The sequence below is a fragment of the Trichomycterus rosablanca genome, chromosome 15 (assembly GCF_030014385.1).
Source record: "Trichomycterus rosablanca isolate fTriRos1 chromosome 15, fTriRos1.hap1, whole genome shotgun sequence".
Classification (NCBI taxonomy): Eukaryota; Metazoa; Chordata; class Actinopteri; order Siluriformes; family Trichomycteridae; genus Trichomycterus; species Trichomycterus rosablanca.
The window spans coordinates 12,965,356-12,990,246 of record NC_086002.1 but is presented as its reverse complement, the minus strand read 5'-3'; the positions used below and the strand labels follow the sequence as shown (position 1 = coordinate 12,990,246).

Below are 24,891 nucleotides of genomic sequence, written 5' to 3'. Positions count from 1 at the left end.
GGAGTGGAAGAGGATTCCAGTAGCAACCTGTGCAGCTCTGGTGAATTCCATGCCCAGGAGGGTTAAGGCAGTGCTGTATAATAATGGTGGTCACACAAAATATTGACACTTTGGGCACAATTTGGACATGTTCACTGTGGGGTGTACTCACTTATGTTGCCAGCTATTTAGACATTAATGGCTGTGTGTTGAGTTATTTTTAGAAGACAGTAAATCTACACTGCTATACAAGCTGTACACTGACTACTCTAAGTTATATCCAAGTTTCATGTCTATAGTGTTGACCCATAAAAAGATATAATGAACTATTTGCAGAAATGTGAGGGGTGTACTCACTTTTGTGATACACTGTAATTGGATACGACCAGATTGGAAGAAAAATTGTGGAAAATACATATATAAATAAAAAGCTGATGTAGCTATTAACAACCTGTTTTGTCATTTATTTTAGGTCACTGTCCTTCTGGAACTCACTCACTCACTCACTTTCTTAACCGCTTATCCGATCAGGGTTGCGGGGGGTGCTGGGGCCTTTCCCAGCTTTTCAATGGGCACAAGGCACACAGTAACGCCCTGGATGGGGCGCCAGCCCATCGCAGGGCAGACACACATACACACACACATTCACCTATAGGGCAATTCAGTGTCTCCAATTAACCTGACTGTATGTTTTTGGACTGTGAGAGGAAACCGGAGCTCCTTGAGAAAACCCAAGCGGACACGGGGAGAACATGCAAACTCCACACAGAAAGGACCTGGACCTGGGCCTGGGGATCAAAATCAGGACCTTCTTGCTGTGAGACGACAATGCTACCCACCGAGCCACCGTGTCGCCCCCCTTCTGGAACCCACTCACTCACTCACTATCTTAACCGCTTATTTGATTAGGTTCACAGGGGGTGCTGGAGCCTATCCCAGCTATTCAATAGGCGCAAGGCACACAAGAACACCCTGGACGGGGCGCCAGTCCATCACAGGGCAGACACATATACACACACACACACACACATACACACACCCATTCACCTATAGGGCAATTCAGTGTCTCCAATTAACCTGACTGCATGTTTTTGGACTGTGAGAGGAAACTGGAGCTCCTGGAGAAAACCCACTCCGCACAAAAAGGACCCGGACCACCCAGCCTGGGGACTGAACCCAGGACCTTCTTGCTGTGAGGTGACAGTGCTACCCACCGTGCCGCCCCACTTCTGGAACTGTAATTCAAAAAATTAAAAGCTAACAAAATCAGATATAAATAGTATAGAAATAAACAACTACTGTACCAGTGAAAATCTAATCCAGGATAATATAACCATTGACAAAAGACGTGTAAAGCAAACCTTGTCTGTAAGGTGTGACCTGCTTTAAACCAGGTGAAAAAATACTTTATTATATATCAGATGGACACAACAAAAGTAATGACATGCCAGCATGCTCTAGTCAGGTATGATAATGGATTATGGAACAAATAATAACAATAATAATAACTTAGATGCAGGATATTTCATTAAAGAGGTTTGTATTGATTTCCTAACAGCCTACGACATACAATGCACAATATTAATCTCTACACTTTTATGTACACTTCTCATGTTCAGTTTCGTTATAATTGAACAGAATAATGACAAACAAAATATGGACAAGCTTCCTTTTAGAAGTTACACAAAAACACGTTTAAATGTCAGGTTGATATTTGAGTTAATAAAGAGTTAATAAACCCGAATCCAACTGGCCTCTCGTGGAGTAATGCTCATAGCTAAATGTAAAACAGCACAAAGGCTATAAAAGTGATCATCTGATGTGTTAGAGTCAGTTATGTGTGGATGGGTTAAATATCCTAAAAAAATGATCTCAGCATTTCAGTGAAGGTCCGGCATGAAGGTTAGTGGTTGTTTCTAGCCCCCGCAGTAGAAAAAAGGTAGGAACGTCATGCCCCGACTTCACGGAGAGGTACAATGAAACCATTGATTTCCGATGTCCATGACTGTTTCCTCGCTGTATTGTGTAGTCACCGACCCCGTGGGGTCCTTGAAATGTCTTCAGTCATTTAAAAGAATTGATTTTTTGGGATTATTCACACTTCTGCTTCCTTTGTCTTCGATCTGATTAATGTTTCTTTATGCCATGCTCAGTTTTTTCAATACATCACAGCAGACTTTAGAAAGAGCCGTCCATCTGCGGGCAAAAGCAGAAACTGTAATCAGTGTCTTTTTAAAAAGGTTTTACATTTAATAATGTTTTATTCATGCAGCAGTTCTCACATCCAAGGTCGAGATACATTTGTAATTACAAACATTACACAGTAAGAAAGAACACACAACCCCAAACTCACAGATTTCCAATAGCAGGTACGGAATTACAACCACTGAGGTGTCAGAGTTAGTGGTTAGGAATGTTATAAATGAACAATATTCAAGGTTTTATAACAAAAGCGTCTTGCAAAGAATAATCCTTCACTGACAAAACCAATTGCATATTCTTCTTCCAATAACTTAGCAGAGCATTACTGGAAGACTCCCTAATGAAAGGCATAATAGTCACAGTAACACAGTCCACACTGTAAAACATGATGATGGTAGCATGGCTGGTTATATTTTTGGTTGGTGGACTATTCTCAGTCCAGCAGTGACAGTGAGATGTTTAAAAACTCCTGCAGCGCTGCTGTGTCTGATCCACTTATACCAGCACAACACACACTAACACACCACCACCATGTCATTGTCACTGCAGTGCTGAGAATCATCCACCAAATAATACCTGCTCTGTAGTGGTCCTGGGAGAGTCCTGACCATTGAAGAACAGCATGAAAGGGGGCGAAAAAGGTATGTAGAGAAATAGATGGACTACAGTCAGTAATTGTAGAACTACAAAGTGTGTCTATATGGTAAGTGGAGCTGATAAAATGGACAGTGAGTGTTGAAACAAGGAGGTGGTTTTAATGTTATGGCTGATCGGTGTGAGGAAGGGGGTAATGTGTAATTGTCAGGGCTTTTAGTGGTGGTCCCAGGATCTGATAAAAAATAGGAGGGGTGCATAAAGAAGGGCATCTGGTGTATAAACCATGCCAAGTCTGGTATGCAGACCAGATATGCTGTGGTGACCCCTAAATACGGGAGTAGCCGGAAGATAGAATAAATAAAAAAATAAATAGAAATGAATAGTTGTAATAAAAATACAAATATAATAAATAAATAAATAAAAGTAAAAACATAAAATATATCAAAAATAAATACATAAATAAAAATACAAATATAATTTAATAAATGAATGAATAAAAATAATACATAAAACATAAAAAATAAATACATAAATAAAAATACAAATATAATTTAATAAATACATGAATAAAAATGATACATAAAATATATCAAAAATAAATACATAAATAAAAATACAAATATAATATAATAAATAAATAAATAAAAATAATACATAGAAAATATAAAAAATAAATACATCAATAAAAATACAAATATAATACAATAAATAAATGAATAAAAATAATACATAAAATATATTAAAAATAAATACATAAACAAAAGTAAAAATATAATATAATAAATAAATGAATAAAAATAATACATAACAATATATAAAAAATAAATACATAAATAAAAGTACAAATATAATATAATAAATACATGAATAAAAATAAATACATAAAAATATATAATATTTTATTATATAGTATTTAATATAATATATATAAAAGCACCCCTTGAGATATGTACATACATATTGATTATAGATGCAATATGCATGTGTATACATTTTTAAATAAATTATTTTTTATATATATTTTTTGTTTGATTTACTGAAAATGTTTTACTGTCATCACAATGCATATTTTGCATCTTCTTTTTATTAATGTTAAAATGTAAAAATCAATTTTTTCAATAATTTTGTGACTGTAATGAATTTTGGTGCCACTAAAGACCTCAAAACTATTTAAAAACGTGCCAGAAGTGACTGATGTCGGCTAAAGCGTAAGTGAATAGTTGGGTACTCCGGGTTGTGTTCTAAAAGGAGCAGATTTGAGACCCAGATGAAAGCTCTGCTGAGAGACGCGCATTAAAATAAATGTCAACCGAAAACCGAGTGCCCACGCGCTCTCGACCCAGACAAGAAGAAAAGAGGAGAAGCCTTTGAAAGATTAATTACTACGTGTAAATTATGTAAATTATGCCCATGCAAATATTTCACGAGGACAATTAAGAAAGCCATTAATTACTGCCCACCCGTTCTTTTTTTCTCCCTCCGTCTCTTCTTTTTGCTTCACTGACGTTCAGTTTAATTTCCTTCATAATGCTTCAGATGTTTAATCTTTGAACAAAGGCTGCCTGACACACTTTCTGCTTAGGCCACTGAGACTTATGGGTAGGACACTGAGACGATGGATACGCTGCTGCATGACTAAGAACTGGAAAAATCATATAATACTAAAAGTACAAAAGTGTGTAGACACCTAATCTTGAGCATGTTGGACATCCTATTCCAACCCTGTAAGCATTATATATAGTATATATCAAATATATATATATATATATATATATATATACAGTATATATATATATATATATATAATTCCTCTATATCAAACTGACCACACCTTTATAGACCTCACTTTCTACACAGAGGACCAGGAAATGGACTTTCCCAAACTGTTGTCACAAAGTCGGTACCAGAAAATATATATATTTTATATAAATGTTTTAATATACCTGTTTATATACAGGCATGTAAACAGGGTAAAAAGGGGGAGTTACATATTTTGGACATTGGGTCTGTCTGAAAACCTATTGAGCTGCCTTGCTGCATACTGCCTATCTAGGCAGCTGCCTAAATTGAGAAGCTTCTAAAAAGACATTGGACTTATAAGGCAGATTATTTAGACACACTACTTATGCAATGATTATAGAGATTATGTCACTGCAGTTTTTGCTTACTAAGCTAACACAGTTAGCCTCATGCCATTCAATCCGATGGGCTGAGGCGGCACAGCCCGCTAGCCTGCCAGCTAACATCTCCCTCCATGTACCAAAAACGGTTTAATCATCACTGACAAGCCTGAATTAGCAAATAAAAATTTGTGTAAATTTGAGTAAAGTTGTGCCACACTGAATGCTGGGATTGCCTTCACCGCTAAGGAAACATCAGATGCTCCCTCATTATTCAGTCAGATTATCACTTAGAATTGAGGCACCTCAGTACGCAGCATTTAAAGGTATTTAAGACTTTAGACAGCCTTCTTTTCAAGAGCACGTAGGATGACATAAATATGCAGGGAGCAGTGGTGTTACTAGGAGCTCATGGGCCCCGGTGCAAAAACGCTTTTTTCGGAGGGTGGCACTGTCGCCTCACAACAAGAAAGTCCTGGGTTCGATTCCCAGCTGGAGCAGTCCTTTCTGTGTGGAGTTTGCATGTTCTCCCCTTGTCTGAGTGGGTTTCCTCCGGGAGCTCCGGTTTCCTCCCACAGTCTAACGACATGCAAGTGGGAGCCCAGGTGGCGCAGCGGGATATTACTCTAGCACACCAGCGCCGAGACAGATAGAAAGACAAACAGACAGACAGGCCGACCAATCAATTGAAAGATGATAGATAGATAGACAGACAGACAGACCAATTGATAGATAGATAGATAGATAGATAGATAGATAGATAGATAGACAGAAAGACAGACAGACAGACAGACCAATTAATCAATAGATAGATAGATAGAAAGACAGACAGACTGACCAATCAACCTCTGGATGACAGACAGACAGACAGACAGACAGACAGACAGACCAATCAATCAATAGATAGATAGATAGAAAGACAGACAGACAGACCAATCAACCGATAGATGATAGATAGGTAGACAGTGCAGTGGGGGGTTGAGTTCATGTCGTGGAGGAGCCCCCCCCCCCCATGGGCCCCAGTGCACCTGCCCCACCTGCCCCCCTGGTATTTCGCCCCTATTTCACTAGGTTTTCCGACAGACCCAATATGTTGGTTTCCAAAAAGAGTCCAACCTGGGTAATAGACACTGAGTGGACAAGAAGTGGATCATTTTACCTGGTATCGTTCTGTCTGCATCTGTTCTGTCACTGCTCATGTCGTCCTCGATATCCTCAACAGACAGATCTGAGGAAACATGAGTTCTGGTCTTTTATTATTTTACAGTGTTTACAGTCACAAAAATAAATATTTAGGGTTTTTAGGATGTGCCAATCTTATCCTTTTCTGACATGCTGGATCACTGTTGAAATGAATACGTGTGTGTACTTTTCACTTACAAGGCAATTCAGTGTCTCCAATTATCCTGACTGCATGTTTTTGGACTGTAGGAGGAAACCCACACAGACACGGGGAGAACATGCAAACTCCACACAGAAAGGACCCGGTCCGCCCCGCCTGGGGATCGAACCCAGGACCTTCTTGCTGTGAGGCGACAGTGCTACCCACTAAGCCATCGTGCCGCCCTACAGGTGTGCAGTACAATGAAATTATTTTTCCACATATCCTAGCTTGTTTGGAAGCTGGGGTCAGAGCGCAGGGTCAGCCATTGTACGGCACCACTGGAGCTGAATAAGTTAAGAACCTTGTTCAAGGGCCCAACAGTGGCTGCATGGCAGAGCCTCGATTTTACCTCTCAACCATTCAACTGATAGCCCAAAGCTCTACCCACTAGGCTACCACCGTCCCATATCACTGACCCAACTGTAGGCAGTAATACAGAGCTGGCCCATTCTTTGCTGTTTTAAAAGCCTCCATATTCATTGGAAAGCTTTTCACATCATTTAGGAGTGTGCCTGTGAACATTTGTGCCCTTTTAGTTCATGTCAGCTTGTTAGGCACTAATGTTAAATGAGTAGACCTGGTCACAATAAGCGTAACATTTCATCCACACAGGGTTTAGTGAGGGTGAGGGCAGGGCTAGTACAGGCCACTGGAATTTCTCTAGATCAAACTTTGTACATAGGGGCACAGAAATGCTGGCACAGGAAAGGTTCTTCCCCAAACTTGTGCCAGAAAGTTAGAAGCAAATGCAAAAAAAAAAAAAAAGTGGTGTTTTGTACATTTACTTTGACTTTTATTTCATTGCAGACAGTTTGAACCTGAGATATTTCATGTGTTATCTGGTCAACTTCATTTCATTTGTTTCTTGCATTTCAGACCTGCAACACGTTCCAAAAAAAGTTGGGACGATGAAGTGTTTCAGGTTTTATTTCATCCCATTCTTCCAGCAAACACGTCTTAAGATGTGCAACAGTACGGGGTCGTCGTCACATTTTTTATTTTAAAATTCTCCCCACATTCTCTATTGGGGATAGGTCAGGACTGCAGGCAGGCCAGTCTAGTAGCCGTACTCTCTTCTTCCGCAGCCATGTCTTTGTAATGTGTGCAGCATGTGGTTTTGCATTGTCTTGTTGGAAAATGCATGGACGTCCCTGAAAAATCTGTCATATTGAAGGCAGCATATGTTGAATGAACATATGAAGTTGACCAGACAAAACATGAAATATTTTGGGTTCAGACTGTATGCAGTGATATAAAAGTTATTTATATGAACTTTTATGAAAGATTGTAGGTAAGTATTTAATAAATGTATTATTTTTTATTAATTAGACAGTGATTCAGCCGGTATATGACCTGTGTTGTCTCACCATTGGGAGTGTGAGCGTGCTCAGTGCCTGTCGTCTGCTGCAGCGTCTGTTCCGCCTGGTCGCGCCGCTTGGATTCGTACTCCAGAGCTTCCTGCAGCTTCCTCTTCGTCTTTTTCTCTTTCTTCAGTCGCTTGTGAATCAGAGCTGAAATATAATACAGATCAAATTAATTAATAATCAGCAGATGTATTGATCACCTCTACTTCTAATCACAAATTTTATTTTTATTTAAAAATTGAACTATGTACTATGTACATTTTCAGCATTTAGCAGACACTTTTATCCAAAGTGACTTACAGTACATTGACAGTGTATTGTCTAGATAATTGAAAGTTAAGGGCCTTGCTCAAGGGCCCAACAGTAGCAACCTGGTAGTGGTGGGGCTTGACCCAGTGACCTTTCGATTACTAGTCCAGTACCTTAACCGCTAGGCTACAACTACTTATAATGAAATGCATGTACTTTTTAATATAAGTTAGTTTTTACAGAACTTTGGCTATTTCATTATAGACATTCAGTATGTGCTCATCTAAATACACATCTTTCACTTAAAGCCGTTATCTGCTAGAGCAGCTTGTTTGTTTAGATGATCACCCCCCTTTTAATGCAAACTTTTTCTGTTATTCATTTATGTACAGAAACCCTTACATGTTCAGTCAGGTGCACAGAGTAGGCACTTGGGTTTATATTAAAGCATATATTATATTAAAGCATATATATTAAGCAGCATTCTCGTGCACTAACCCACAACCGTTGAGAGGTGCTATCGACCAACCAGGCTTCTACATAGACATGATTGTCTATGTCTAGGGCAAAGCTACCACTAGATTATGTGTTTGTAGGTGGTGTTTACATATGAAAGTAGGGCGGCACGGTGGCTTGCTGAGTAGCACTGTCGCCTCACAGCAAGAAGGTCCTGGATTCAATCCCCAGGTGGAACCGTCTGGGTCCTTTCTGTGTGGAGTTTGCATGTTCTCCCCGTGTCTGTGTGGGTTTCCTCCGGGAGCTCCGGTTTCCTCCCACAGTCCAAAGACGTGCAAGTGAGGTGAATTGAAGATATAAAATTGTCCATGACTGACATTAATCTTGTGTAATGAGTAACTGCTGTTTCTGTCATGAATGTAACTAAAAATGTGTAAAACATGACGTTAAAATACTAATAAATAAATAAACATATGAAGGTAAGAATGACATTATGTATATCAATTAAATAATGTAAATAAGTACAAGTTACATGTTACGGCATCATGTTCTAAGGAAGTCTGTATTAATTGTACTAGACTGTTTAATCTTGCAGTTGTAGCCTATCAGTTAAGGTTCTGGAGCCCCATCACTGCCAGGTTGCTGCTGTTGGGCCCTTGAGCAAGGCCCTTAACCCTCAATTACTTAGACTATACTGTCACAGTGTTGTAAATCACTTTGGATGAAGGCATATGCTGTAAATGCTAAAAATGTAAATGTAATTGGTGAGTTGGAATTAATTAATTGTATCAGTGTTTGAACTATCGTCATGGTTACAGTAATATACACCGATCAGTCATAACATCAAAAAAACCTCCTTGTTTCTACACTCACTGTCCATTTTATCAGCTCCACTTACCATATAGAAGCACTTTGTAGTTCTACAATTACTGCCTGTAGTCCATCTGTTTCTCTGCATGCTTTGTTAGCCACCTTTCATGCTGTTCTTCAATGGTCAGGACTCTCCCAGGAGAGAGTATTATTTCCACAGAGCAGGTATTATTTGGGTGGTGGATTATTCTCAGCACTGCAGTGACACTGACATGGTGGTGGTGTGTTAGTGTGTGTTGTGCTGGTATGAGTGGATAAGACACAGAAATGCTGATGGAGTTTTTAAACACCTCACTGTCAACTGCTGGACTGAGAATAGTCCACCAACCAAAAATATATCCAGCCAACAGCACCCCTTGGGCAGCGTCCTGTGACCACTGATAAAGGTCAGGAAGATGACCAACTCAAACAGCAGCAATAGATGAGCGATCATCTCTGACTTTACATCTACAAGGTGGATCAACCAGGTAGGAGTGTCTAATAGAGTGGACAGTGAGTGGATACTGTATTTAAAAACTCCAGCAGCGCTGCTGTGTCTGATCCACTCATACCAGCACAACACACACTAACACACCACCACCATGTTAGTGTCACTGCAGTGCTGAGAATGATCCACCACTGTGGGGGTCCCGACCATTGAAGAACAGGGTGAAAGCAGGCTCACAAGGTATGTAGAGAAATAGATGGACTACAGTCAGTAATTGTAGAACTACAATTGTGCTTCTATATGGTAAGTGGAGCTGATAAAATGGACAGTGAGTGTAGAAACAAGGAGGTGGTTTTAATGTTATGGCTGATCAGTGTAGTTAATGTAAGTTCCTCGAGGTGAATAGTTGTCTTACTACTTGTACACTTGAATTGAAGATATATTGGCACTGACGTTGCTGTAGTTTGACACGCAGTGGTGTACTGTAACCTTCAATCTGTTGATGCATGCTCAATAATCCAGGTACACAAATCCACAAAGTTGAATCAGTTCATCTGGACACAAGTTTGATGAACTTAAAAAATTGAACAAGTTTGAACAAATGAACAAGTTTGATGTCCAGATGAACTGATTCAACTTTGTGGATGTAACCTTCAACCTTAAGAAAGCTTGTTTCCTCATGATGCAGCTGTTGTAAGATGCTTAGCTTACTGTTGATAAAATAAAATTAAAAAATAGGTCCTGCGATGGATCTGCACCCTGTCCAGGGTATTCTTGCGCTGCATAATTTTAATGATCATTAAGTATAAAACAACTGAATCAGTAATTGCTTTTATGTGAGAAACGCTCAGGTTTAGTAATGCTCAGTATGGCTCTACGTACAGTATAATGTAATACAGAAGAATATAACAATGCACTTTTATAGTGTAATTCACCTCCAGGACTAATTAAAGCGGTAAACGCTGCAGCAACAACAGTCATTCCGTAGCTAAATTATTATTATAATAATGTGTAAATATACCGTGCGCATAATTGTGCGATATAACGGGTTGTTACCCGACTACATCCAAGCGGCTCTGCGTGTATCTAATGTTCGATAGAGCTCAATTCTCAACTGACCACCTTAATTTTCTTCTGTTTGTAATAATGGACTTAAGACGTCGGAGTCAGCGAAAATGCACCGCTCTGCATTAGCATTAATGCTCCCTCAGGCATCAAGGCTTCCTCTGTCTCTATATTAACTGATCTGGAATCGTCCGTCACGTTTCCAACTCATTTGTTCACCATTACAGATAAAAACAGTCAATTATGAAGGAGTGAATTCATAACGGGAGTGTCGGATCATGCGTTTTATTATAAACAGTGGTTTTTATTATCATTTTTTATTTTTTTTTAATTATTATATGCAAGCATGTTGTTTCTCTGAATTTAATATAGTATTAAAACAAATAATAAAAGCAATGTTACTAATAATGAAGGCATTCCCTGTGCGGATGCATTATTTTTTATATATTCCTTTAGTTTATTTGCTGTTGTTTCTCAGTGTGTATGATGATAAATAAAAATGCTCTTTATGTATATATATATATATATATATATATATATATATATATTTATATTTATATTTACTTTTAATGTATTTGTAATTGATTGCAGACAGTATGAACCCAACATATTTCATGTTTTGCCTGGTCAACTTCATTTCATTTCTTAATAAAGATCCTTTCCTAGATTTTAAACCTGCAGCACATTCCAAAAAAGTTGGGACGGTAAATCATTTACCATTTTGTAATGTTTCCATTCCTTCACCCAACACTTAATAGATGTTTTGGCACCAAGCAATCAAGTGTTTCAGGTGTTATTTGTCCAATTCCATATACAGTGGTACCTTAAAACTCAACGTCAATTGGTTCTGGGAGTGGCATTGAGTTTAAAAGTTGAGTTTTAAGGTATTTTTTCCTATAAGGGTGTATGGGAAGCCTGTTAATGCATTCCATGGTCATGAGCTGCATATATTTCAGGCTAATGTAAAATAATGGGGTTGTTTTTGACACTTATACACTGAAAATAACACAAATATAATATATAGTATAACAAACACTGAAATACAATTTAAAAACAGTTAACAAATAAGCAGTATTAATTAAGAGAAGTTTGGTGTTTCTATGTCGTTTTTATTAATACATTAAGTTACTTTTTTTTAATGATAAGCATTTTAGACTCTTTCGGAAAAGCTGATTCTCACAATTTCTCAGAACCCCGAGCTTAAAGTTTAAAAGTGAAACAGGAGGAAAATCCAGATAAACACAGATACAGATACATGTGGCCGCTTTCAGAGTAAATTTGATGGTTATTCCACACAAATGCAGATTCTTCTCATGTTCCCATGACGTTTTACCGCACTGCTCAAACCGAGCACTGAACAAAGCAGCAGTTGCACACACATTGAGTTTAAAAGTACAAATTTCTCGACAAAGGACGTCGAGTTTCAAAGATTTTGAGTTTAGGGGACGTTGAGTTACAAGGTACCACTCTACATAGTCGAGTCACATTATTATGACCACCAGCTAATATCCAGAGTAACCAGCGTGTGCAGCAAGGACAGCAGCTAGATGGAATGGGAGTGACTTAATAAGGTCCTGGTAGGTTGTCACAGGTATTTTAACAATCTCCAACATTTTGATTTTACATTGTGAATTCGACTTTAAACAGGGTGCTCGAGGGACGCAGCTCGAATTCAAGTTCAAATCCCAGCTGTGGGATAGATTGCCTTCAGTAGGGTACCTGTGGAGACACGATGGGCTGTGTGACTGTAGGGAGGTGGGACAATGGTCGAAGCAGGGTTCCTCATTGCTGCTGCGATTATGACTGATTACGGATGGGTGTGCAGAAGGTAGACTGACTGCTCTAAACTGCCCCTAGGTGTAAGCACGTCTGTAAAGATTGTTGGATTTGCTCCCTGATCAGGGTGAATTCTGGAACCAAAATAAAGCATTAATGGGGCGCTCAGGTGGTGCAGCGGTAAAACACGTGAGCACACCAGAGCTGAGATCTCGAACACGTTGTTTTGAATCTCGGCTCTGCCATCCGGCTGGGCTGGGTGCCTACATGAACAACGATTGGCTTTTGTTCATACGGGGTGGGAAGCCGGATAGGGACCTCATAACTGGTGCAATTATGACCTCTGCTGGCTGATTGATGGTGCCGAAAAATAATGCTGATCAGGGTGTGGCTCTCGAGGCGTGCAGGTGAAAAAGATACAGCCGGGGCCGCTCAGGTGGTGCAGCGGTAAAGTACGCTAGCGCACCAGAGTTGGGGTTTCGAATACATCGTATCGAATCTCAGCTCTGCCTTTCCGACTGGGCTAGGTGGCAGCATGAACAACGATTGAACAACTAACTATTTCTAGTTAGTTTTGAGGCAGATTGTTATTTTTTTTAATATTTTTAAAGAAGCTTTGTGTTAATCGTTGACAGTGAGAGAGTCTCGTATATGCTGTGGCATTATGGGAGTTTAGGTTTTCTTCAGTCACTGTGTTTAGCCAAGAAAACAGACAGAAATCTTGATCGCCGGGTTTCTTAATGCATGCATCAAAAAGATTCTGCCATTTCTCTCTATGGAAGCCACTTAGATTCTTCTCCAGTCACTTCTATCTCTCGACTGGATTACAGCAACTCCCTCCTGGCAGGTGCTCCCATGTCCACTATTAAACCATTCCAACTCATCCAAAATACACCTGTTCTCCTGGTTTTTAACCAAATTAAACGCTGCCACACCACCCCACTGCTGCGTTCTTTTTAGTGGCTTTATGTAGCTGCCCGCATTCAGTTTAAAACACTGATGCTCGCCTACAAAGCCAAAAATGGACCAGCGCCAAACTACCTTTAACAACTAATCTCGCTCGCCTAGATCCTCCACCCAGAACACAAGGAGGACACACATCAAGGCTCTTCTCTGTACTGGCACCCAAGTGGTAGAATGAGCTTCCCTTGTCTGTTTGAACATCTGAGACTCTCACCATCTTCAAAAGACGATTAGAAACCCACCAATTAACTAAGCACTTAAGCTGAGAACTAACATGTACTTACTATAAACAATATAAGCAGATCTGTGTTCTTGGACTGCTGTCTACTTAAACTAGAGTAGGAAATGTTTACTGTGGAAACATTCTGTAAGTCGCTCTGGATAAGAGCATCTGCTAAATGCAGTAAATGTAAATGTAATGCTGGTCATATACTGGAACCCACCCCGGTTCTTCTGCTCCACACAGAGCTGTCTCTCGAGGGTCTCGCGAAGTTCCCTCTCTCGATACAGCTCCATCTTTAGCTCCATCTTCTCCAGCTGGACCTGCTTCTCCTGCGCACGGGCGTTGTCTATGGCCACCTTCAGCAGACCCTGTAACACACGGACGCCACCGAAGGTTTAACTTTTTAGGAACTCCTTTTTAAGAACCTCAGAGTTTTGTAGTGATAACACCAAAACTAAATGTTAAAATGTGTTCAGGTAAAGTCTGAGCAATCTGATTGACATTTCAGTGACCAGTTCTTACCTGGATGTTGGTGAGAAGAGTTTCTATGGAAGAAAGGCCTTCTGGGAAGAGCAGTGGGGTAGGAAAGCCTGGTGGAAGTGTTGGGACGGTGTGAGGAACCCTCTCATAAGTCTCACGAGATGTAGGAGTGCACAGTACTCTCTCTTCTGTAAAACAGATTAGAACAGTAATAATTAATATAATAACTATGCTTATAGACGAGAATTTCTGTTTTTTTTTCCACCAAACCAGTATTAGTGTTAAGTGGTTTATGGTACCTGCTCAAGACCAACAGAACTTCCACAACTTCATAGTAATGCCTGTGATTTTGAAGTCCCCTACAAGTACAGTCCCTTACAAGTAAAGTTTCTACAAGTACAGCCCTACAAGTACAGTCATTTACAAGTAAAGTCCCTACAAGTACAGCCCCACAAGTACAGTCCCTTGCAAGTAAAGTCTCTACAAGTACAGCCCTACAAATACAGTCATTTACAAGTAGTCTCTACAAGTACAGCCCTACAAGTACAGTCATTTACAAGTAGTCTCTACAAGTACAGCCCTACAAGTACAGTCATTTACAAGTAAAGTCCCTACAAGTACAGCCCTACAAATACAGTCATTTACAAGTAGTCTCTACAAGTACAGCCCTACAAGTACAGTCATTTACAAGTAGTCTCTACAAGTACAGCCCTACAAGTACAGTCATTTACAAGTAAAGTCCCTACAAGTACAGCCCTACAAGTACAGTCATTTACAAGTAAAGTCCCTACAAGTACAGCCCCACAATTACAGTCCTTTACAAGTAAAGTCCCTACAAGTACAGCCCTACAATTACAGTCCCTCACAAGTAAAGTATCTACAAGTACAACCCCACAAAAACAGTCCCTTACAAGTACAGTCCCCTACAAGTACACTCCCCTACAAGTACACTTCCCTAAAAGTATACTCCCCACAAGTACAGTCCCCTACAGGTACAGCCCTACAATTACAGTTCCCTAAAATTCAATCCCCTAAAAGTGCACTCCCTACACTCCCCACAGACCTCTATAAATACAGTCCTTACAAGTACAGTTCCCACAAGTACATTCTCTTACAAGTACAGACCCCTACAAGTAGAGTTCCCCACAGGTACAGACCTCTAGAAATACAGTCCTTACAAATACAGTTCCCACAAGTACATTCTCTTACAAATACAGTCCCTTACAAGTGCAGTTCCCTAAAAGTTCAATCCCCACAAGTACAGACCTCAGACCTCTAAAAATATAGTCCTTACAAGTACAGTTCTCCACAAGTACATTCCCTTACAATTACATTCTCTTACAATTACAGTCTCTTACAAGTGCAGTTCCCTACAAGTACAATCCATTAAAAGTACACTCCCCACAAGTACAGACCTCTACAAGTAGAGTTCCCCACAAGTACAGACCTCTAGAAATACAGTCCTTACAAGTACAGTTCCCACAAGTACATTCTCTTACAATTACAGTCCCTTACAAGTACAGTTCCCTAAAAGTACAATCCCTTAAAAGTGCACTCCGCACAAGTACAGACCTCAGACCTCTAGAAATACAGTCCTTACAAGTACAGTTCTCTACAAGTACATTCCCTTACAATTACAGTCCCTTACAAGTACAGTTCCCTAAAAGTACAATCCCTTAAAAGTGCACTCCACACAAGTACAGACCTCTAGAAATATAGTCCTTACAAGAACCGTTCTCCACAAGTACATTCCCTTACAATTACAGTCCCTAACAGTAAACTGTACCCACCGCGACCCTGAACAGAATGAAACGATTGTAAAACAGACAATAAATAAATAAATGAATAAATGATTGCTCAGGTGAACTTTAAAACACAAAATATTACTGTGAATATACTTCTGTTTGATTTCCCTCATAAAAACGTATAGGGGTGCATAAGATTCAGGATTTATTATGTAATTACTATTCCTCTAATAAAGGGGAAGCTCTGGAGCTTTGTGTTGACATTATGAATGAAAGATCAAAAAGATTACAGTACATTAGATCACATCAAACAGTGGGAACCATGATGATGATTCTGCTCTGAATTACAAGCTGCTGGATCATAAATGTCCAGTATCAAACAAGCTTTACTTTGCCATGGGTTCAGAGGCTGCTGGGAAGAAAAAAACACCTGCTACCAAATAAGCACATTAAAGCTTCACTGAAGTTTGTTGCTGATCACATAAACCCACATAGAATCCTTCAGATCAAACTAACATGTATTGTGTGTAAAGACCAGAAGGATGTTTCTACAACAAAATGAGACATTTAAATCAAACACCATCAAATTAATAATGAAAGTTTTTTACCTTATAATGAAGTACACCGACAAGGCATAACATTATGACCACTGACATATGAAGTGAATAACACTGATTATCTCTTCATCACGACACCTGTTAGTGGGTGGGATATATTAGGCAGCTAGTGAACATTTTATCCTCAAAGTTGATGTGTTAGAAGCAGGAAAAATGGGCGAGCGTGAGGATTTGAGTGAGTTTGACAAGGGCCAGATTGTGATGGCTAGACGACTGGGTCAGAGCATCTCCAAAACTGCAGATCTTTTATCTATCAAAAGTGGTCCAAGGAAGGAACAGGCGGCCAAGGCTCATTGATGCCTGTGGGGAAGCACATGGCACCAGGATGCACTATGGGAAGAAGGCAAGTCGGCGGAGGCAGTGTGATGCTTTGGGCAATGTTCTGCTGGGAAACCTTGGGTGCTGGCATCCATGTGGGTGTTACTTTGACACGTACCACCTACCTAAGCATTGTTGCAGACCATGTTCACCCTTTCATTGAAACGGTATTCCCTGATGGCTGTGGCCTCTTTCAGCATGATAATGCACCCTGCCACAAAGCAAAAATGCTTCAGGAATGGTTTGAGGAGCACAACAACCAGTTTGAGGTGTTGACTTGGCCTCCAAATTTCCCAGATCTCAATCCAATCGAGCATCTGTGGGATGTGCTGGACAAACAAGTCAGATCCAACTTACAGGAGTTAAAAGATCTGCTGCTAACATTCAGGGGTCTAGTGGAGTCCATGCATCAACGGGTCAGGGCTGTTTTGGCAGCAAAAGGGGGACCAACACAATATTAGGAAGGTGGTCATAATGGTATGCCTGATCACTGTATGTGCCTATGTATAAGTGTAGAAATAATTAAAGAAAAAACAACCCAACTAAACAAAAGCAGCTTAATCACAGAGAGAACAGAAATGATCCTCATGATCAGTAAAACCATGAGGCTTTATATGCAGAGCTGAGTGCTTCTTCATGGCTGGATGCCAGAACAGGTCTAATAACAGTCCAAGGTCGTTACAGCACATCAAAGCTACTTTGTGTTTCTAATGCGCCCCGTGTCGCTCGGCCTGAATGAGTGTCAGCCTCACGCTTTTCTGAGTGTCAGCAAGTTCTCTTTACTGGACATGCTAATGTAAATCTCTATCATTTCTGTATGTTGTGATGGCAAACTTAGTCTTATTATGACTGCGTGTGGGTCAAGCAAAAAAGGAGGATTGGAAACCTGAAGGACTGGGAGAGACTGGGTATCTTAGTATGATTTTGGGCAGCATGGTGGCTCGGTGGGTAGCACTGTCGCACGGTTTGATTCCCAGGTGGAGCAGTCCGGGTCTGTGTGGACTTTGATGTTTTCCCTGGATCCTTGTGGCTTTCCTCTCACAGTACAATGACATGTAAGTTAATAGGAGATACGAAATTGTCCAGTTGACATTTCACAGTGCAGATGAATCATGTGGAACCAGTAACTACCTGTTCTGTCACTACTGTAACCACAAGTGTAAAACATGACCTTAAAATCCTAATAAACAATCAAGTATTATCAGGTATTATAATAAGAAAAGACTCATGGGTACTCGGGTGGCGCAGCGGTAAATCACAATAGCACACCAGTGCTGACATTTCAAACTCACAAATTTAAATCTCAGCTGTGCTATCGACCAGCTGGGCACCTATACAAACAATAACTGGCTTATTCCAGGGAGGGAGGGCCATTTAATATCCCCTAAATAATGACATTTTTGTTATTATCATTATTATTTATTGTTTGTTTAAAAACCACTTTATCTTATTCAGGGTCGCGGTGGGTCTGATTCCCTGGGCGAAAGGTAGGCAACACCCCTGACAGGTCAGCATTCCATCACAAGGCAAACACACACACAGCTCCAATTAACCTGACCACGTCATGTTTGGACTGCATCTGTGGGAGGAAACCAAAGCTTCCGGAAAAAACACACACAAGGAGAACATGCAAACTCCACACAGAAAGGACCTGGAATGCTCCACCTGGAAATCAAACCCAGGACCTTCTTGCTGTGAGGTGACAGTGCTACCCACTGAGCCACCATACCGCCCTATTATTATTATAACTGTTATTATTATTTTTTAACCATCCTTACCAAGGGTAAGGATATTAGGGTATTTCTATTAGGTTATTTCTAGTCTGCATGTTCAGTGACTCAGGGAAAGGAGACCAGCGTAGACACGGGGAGAACATGCGAACTCCACACAGAAAGGACCTGGAATGCTCCATCTGGGAATCAAACCTAGGTTTGTTTGTTTATTAGGATTTTAATGTCATGTTTTACACTTTGGTTACATTCATGACAGGAACGGTAGTTACTCATTACACAAGATTCATCAGTTCACAAGGTCATGTCGAACACAGTCATGGACAATTTTGTATCTCCAATTCACCTCAGTTGCACGTCTTTGGACTGTGGGATGGAAACCGGAGCTCCCGGAGGAAACCCAGGGAGACACGTGGAGAACATGCAAAATCCACACCACCCCATCTGCCCCATCTGGGAATCGAACACAGAACCTTCTTGCTGTGAGGCAACAGTGCTACCCACTAAGCCACCATGCCGCCCAAATCGAACCTAGGACCTTCTTGCTGTGAGGCGACATTGCTATTACTGTGCCGTCCTATTATTATTGTTATTATATTATTATTATTATTATTTTTTTTTTTTAAGTCGTCCTCACCAGAGTTGACAGCAAAAACTATTTGCATTTCACCACTTTATTAAGATACTGGCCCATTTCTTGTCTGCATATTTAGTAACTCTGGGGATGGGGGGGGTCTACTGTTTGTATTTTTTAAACATTTTTAAGGAACATATGTAACAGTTTACTGTCAAATATAATAAACACAGAAAGCTAGGGTAACATTAATGATATTCAGCACCATTAATGTCAGTAGTCTGATTTGAAATCATTTTAGAAGTTTTTGTTAATAATTACTGCACCACTGATATGAAAGCTGTATGTAGGAAGCAGACGAGGTGGACGTGGACCGTGGTGCTTGGCTTTTGATTAGAGTAAAACCTTGATCGTAGCTACGTACTGCAGTCACTTCAAAGAGCCTGTTAATGTATGAGGACGTATGGTACGAAGCAGGTTAACCAGGGGCGAAAGTTATTATGGGTCTGTAGAGAGAAGGAATTTGTTTTACAATTGCAGCTGACATTTAACAAATGCAACCAATTACACCACAGTCAAAAGTTTACATACAGTAAGTAACAATTATTTAATGGGGTTTTTTTTCACCACAGACGTCTCAAAACGTCATTCATGTATACACCGATCAGCCATAACATTAAAACCACCTCCTTGTTTCTACACTCGCTGTCCATTTTATCAGCTCCACTTACCATATAGAAGCACTTTGTAGTTCTACAATTACTGACTGTAGTTCATCTGTTTCTCTGCATGCTTTGTTAGCTCCCTTTCATGCTGTTCCTTAATGGTCAGGACCCCCACAGGACCACTACAGAGAAGGTATTATTTGGGTGGTGGATCATTCTCAGCACTGCAGTAACACTGACATGGTGGTGGTGTGTTAGTGTGTGTTGTGCTGGTATGAGTGGATAAAACACAGCAACAACAATTTCCCTCGGGATTAATAAAGTTCTGTCTGTCTGTCTGTCTGTCTGTCTGTCTGTCTGTCTGTCTGTCTGTCTATCTATCTATCTATCTATCTATCTATCTATCTATCTATCTATCTATCTATCTAATTTCACCAGTGGCTTTGCAACAAAGGACCTAATTTACTAATTTGTGGTTGTTCTAACATCATTTCCTCTATTTGTTTTTAAATATGTGATTTATGCTCATTTATACATGTTTTATTTTTTCCATGTGTACAAATAGTACAGTTACATTAGTTACAGTACAAAAAATAATGTGGTTCAGCAATTCATCCACATGTAAGTATGTATGTATGATACTGTGTGTGTGTGAGAGAGAGCGAGTGTGCAGGCTAATAGGGTGCTGTTGAAGGGCGAAGGTGACTTTCTGTTTAAAACACAGCTGCTTTATCTCCATAACCTCGTCTGTCCATATGGCTCAGACACTTTGAAGAACCGCATGTGTTATTAGCGCTGTGTTAGCGTATGTTCCGGACAAGAACCATCCGCCATAACGATACTCATAAACTTGGAACTAATGGGTCTGATGTATATGTCACTGTACAAACATACAGCTACTAAATGTAGTCACAAGTTTACATACTGTGGCGATGGTGAGAAAGAACGGTAACTTCTAAACTTAACATAAAAACTGGGACAAGACACACCATTAAACACATAATAACTGTATGTTCTTCTAATGACTAGCTTCACATAACACCATGCACATTACAGCACACAAACTCACAATTTGACCTTTTATATATATACTGTATATATATATACAGTATATATATATATATACAGTATATATACAGTAAACACTGACTAGGCATAACATTATGACCACTGACAGGTGAAGTGAATAACACTGATTATCTCTTCATCACGGTACCTGTTAGTGGGTGGGGTATATTTGGAAGCAAGTGAAGATTTTATCCTCAAAGTTGATGTGTTAGAAGCAGGAAAAATGGGTGAGTGTAAGGATTTGAGTGAGTTTAACAAGGGCCAAATTGTGATGGCTAGACGACTGGGTCAGAGCATCTCCAAAACTGAAGCTCTTGTGGGGTGTTCCCAGGCTGCAGTGGTCAGTATCTATCAAAAGTGGTCCACCGTGGTAAACCGGCGACAGGGTCATGGACGGCCGAAGCTCATTGATGCACGTAGGGAGCGAAGGCTGACTCGTGTGGTCCGATCCAACAGACGAACTACTGTAGCTCAAACTGCTGAAGAAGTTAATGCTGGTTCTGATAGAAAGGTGTCAGAATACACAGTGCATCACAGATTGTTGCGTATGGGGCTGCATAGCCGCAGACCAGTCAGGACGCCCATGCTGACCCCTGTCCACCACCGAAAGTGCCAACAATGGGCACGTGAGCATCGGAACTGAACCACAGAGCAATGGAAGAAGGTGGCCTGGTCTGATGAATCACGTTTTCTTTTATATCACGTGGATGGCCGGGTGCGTGTGCGCCGCTAACCTGGGGAACACATGGCACCACGATGCAGTATGGGAAGAAGGCAAGCCGGCGGAGGCAGTGTGATGCTTTGGGCAATGTTCTGCTGGGAAACCTTCGGTCCTGCCATCCATGTGGATGTTACTTTGACACGTACCACCTACCTAAGCATTGATGCAGACCATGTACACCCTTTCATGGAAACGGTATTCCCTGATGGCTGTGGCCTCTTTCAGCAGGATGATGCGCCCTGCCACGAAGCAAAAATGCTTCAGGAATGGTTTGAGGAGCACAACAACGAGTTTGAGGTGTTGACTTGGCCTCCAAATTTCCCAGATCTCAATCCAATCGAGCACCTGTGGGATGTGCTGGACAAACAAGTCCGATCCATGGAGGCCCCACCTCACAACTTACAGGAGTTAAAAGATCTGCTGCTAACATCTACTGTAGTGTCTAGTGAAGTACATGCCTCGACGGGTCAGGGCTGTTTTGGCGGCAGAATGGGGGACCAACACTATATTAGGAAGGTGGTCATATCGGTGTGTATATATATATATATACAGTATATATATATACAGTATATATACACACACTGACTATTCTAAACGAGCCATTTCTAAACTATCTTAGTTCTGTATTTGACAGATGTTTTACCTCTGTATGTAATACTACTTGCAATAAAATGTAAAACAGTGCAAATTAAATGTAAAAAAAAATAAGCATATGTTTATTACTATTAGTTTTGAATTATTGTTAGTGTTATTGTAAGCCTCCAGACTGAGAAACATCATACTGTGCGTGAAAATAGCCTAAATTCAATTTTTCTCCTTAACCGCAATCCATCCTTATTGCAGTAGCAGAAATGTGTAAGCTGTGGTGTGTTTCATTAATTCTGCGTTCTGACAGGACTATCTGCAGCACTGCAGCTCCGTGCTGCTTCTATATGCAGCTGTGCATGCTCCTCTTTAAACAGTGCTTCACACCGGATTGAAGTTTTTTTTGTTGAATAAGTCAGTTTTCACACGGCGTTGGAGTTTTGTTGAAGCAGCACTTTTGATGTACAGAGTATTAAGCATGGTGCAGTGTGAGAGCACTTTTAATTGCATTAAGCCTTGCGGTAGTTAAAAATACTCCACTTATCAGCTGGGTTCGAGTGGGTGATTGTAAAGAGCGGGGATATTTTTACTGGCATGGGCTCTGGGTGACTGGAAATATTTAGTGGAAGTCACTTAATGAAAGTCTGGACTGGATTTTCCTGCGTGTTTTAACTCTCTATCGTGTTTCCTTTTTTTCTGGTTCACTTCGTTTTTTTCCCTTTAAACCTTTTTTACTGCCCCAATTTCCTATTTGCCCCTTTTTTTCTTTTACTTTTATTGTTAATTAGTTAATTCATCCAGCAGCAGTCAGTTCAAGAATTAATTACTCTAATTAATTAATTTTTTCTTCATTCTTTTCCTGAGTGACTAAACATTTTAGCCATTTAGCTCTTCAGACTGTAGTTTTATTTAACTGCTGCAGTTATGACCTCTGCTGGCTGGTTGATGGTGCCTGCACAGAGACGGGGAATAATGGAGATCAGTGTGTGACTCTCTGTGCATGATACAGATCTCCATATGAACCCAATATCTTTCTTCCGGCCACCCATCCTTTATTCCTTTCTTCCTTCCGTCCCACTGTCCTTACTTCTTTCCATCGGTCTGTTTGTCCAGCTGTCCTTCCTTCCATTCCATCCATTCTTCGTTCCTTCAGTCCGCCTGTCTGTCCATCTGTCCTTCCTTTCGCCCATCTGTCTGTCCGTCCATCCTGCCTTTTTCCCGTCGGTCTGTCTGTCCACCTGTCTTTCCTTCCTTCCATCTATCCTTTGTTCCGTCAGTCTGCCTGTCTGTCCATCTGTCCTTCCTTCTGTCCATCTGTCCTTCCTTTCGCCCACCTGTCCTTCCTTCCTTCCGCCCATCTGTCTGTCCGTCCATCATTCCTTTTTTCCATCGGTCTGTCTGTCCATCTGTCCTTCCTACCTTCCATCAGTCTTTATGTCTGTCCATCTGTCCTACCCTCTGTCCATCTGTCCTTCCTTCCGTTGGTCTGTTCATCTGTCCTTCCTTCCGTCAGTCTGTCTGTCCACCTGTCCTTCCTTCCCTCCATCTATCTGTCCTTCCTTTCGCCCATCTGTCCTTTCTTCCTTTCGCCCATCTGTCTGTCTGTCCATCTGTCCTTCCTTCCGTCGGTTTGTCTGTCCACCTGTCCTTCCTTCCGTCCAACTGTCCTTCCTTCCTTTTTTCCTTCTGTCCATCTATCTGTCCGTCCTTCCTTCCCTCCTTCCTTCTGTCCATCTGTCCTTCCTTCTATCTATCCATCTGTCCTTCCTTCCTTCTTTCCATACATCTGTCCTTTTTTCCTTCCGTCCATCCATCTTTCCTTCCTTCCTTTCGTCCATCTGTCCCTCCTCCTTCCTTCCTTTTTTTCTTCCATCTATCTGTCCATCTGTCCTTCTTTCCACCCCTTCTTCCACCCTTACTTCCTTCCGCCTGTCTGTCCGTCCTTCCTTCTGTCTGTCCATCCATATGTCCATCCATTCACCCACTTTTTTTTTAACTTGTTTTACTTTTCACTTACTTTCTTTAATTTATAATCTTTTATTCAACACACCATCATTTTAACTCCAATGCTGAATTTCATCTCTCTGATCCAGCCTTTCCTGTCTTGAACAATTTGAGTATCAGTCACTTAGTACTTCTTCACTCTCTATTAGCGTATTTTTACTTCAGGACGTCCTTCGCTTTAAAAAACGCATTAAAAGTAGCTTTTTGGCCGCAGTGCATTTTAAGCGTATATATAGCGCCAATGGAATCCATTTATACAAGCAGGTGCTCGAAATCTCACCTTCTGTCTGCTATCTGATAAAGGCTGATTAGATTTTAGCCCCTCACCCTCCCACCCGAATTCACTTAGCTGACCAAAGCATCTTTATCCGATCTCTTAGTCTTGGCAGGAGCGAGATGCCCGCTGTCACATCCAAGGTGTTTCAAAGATGAAAAACAATCCATCTCTGGCTTCTCTATCCATCTACACCCCACACGCCCCACCCCACCCCCTTTCCCGCACTCCTCACTAAAAAAGCCCTGCATCTGGAGGAATGTGATTAGCGCAGGACTGCTACAGCACTCAGTGTGTGGAAGCCTCACGCTGGGCCGCTGAACTACGGTGCCCCCGGAGGGACAATCAATGCTGACTTAGCACCGGCCGCTTCTCCTTGAAATCTGATTGATCCCTCCGTCAAATTTGTACGCATGCTAGCGGAAACTGAAGGCC

General features: G+C 40.8%; 1 protein-coding gene across 2 annotated transcripts in view; it reads right to left on the bottom strand.

Moving 5' to 3' along the window:
- Positions 1–1,373: 1,373 nt before the first annotated feature.
- dachc (dachshund c) overlaps positions 1,374–24,891 on the bottom strand; it is a 121,725-nt gene continuing 98,207 nt past the window's right edge. For both annotated transcript variants that reach the window (XM_063009714.1, XM_063009715.1), the window contains exons 7-11: positions 14,198–14,343; positions 13,896–14,043; positions 7,650–7,793; positions 6,058–6,126; positions 1,374–2,175 (exon numbers count right to left, since the gene is read on the bottom strand). In XM_063009714.1, coding sequence (XP_062865784.1) covers positions 2,138–2,175; positions 6,058–6,126; positions 7,650–7,793; positions 13,896–14,043; positions 14,198–14,343 — 545 coding nt within the window. In that variant the 3' untranslated portion in view covers positions 1,374–2,137. The remainder of the gene's footprint in view (positions 2,176–6,057; positions 6,127–7,649; positions 7,794–13,895; positions 14,044–14,197; positions 14,344–24,891) is intronic.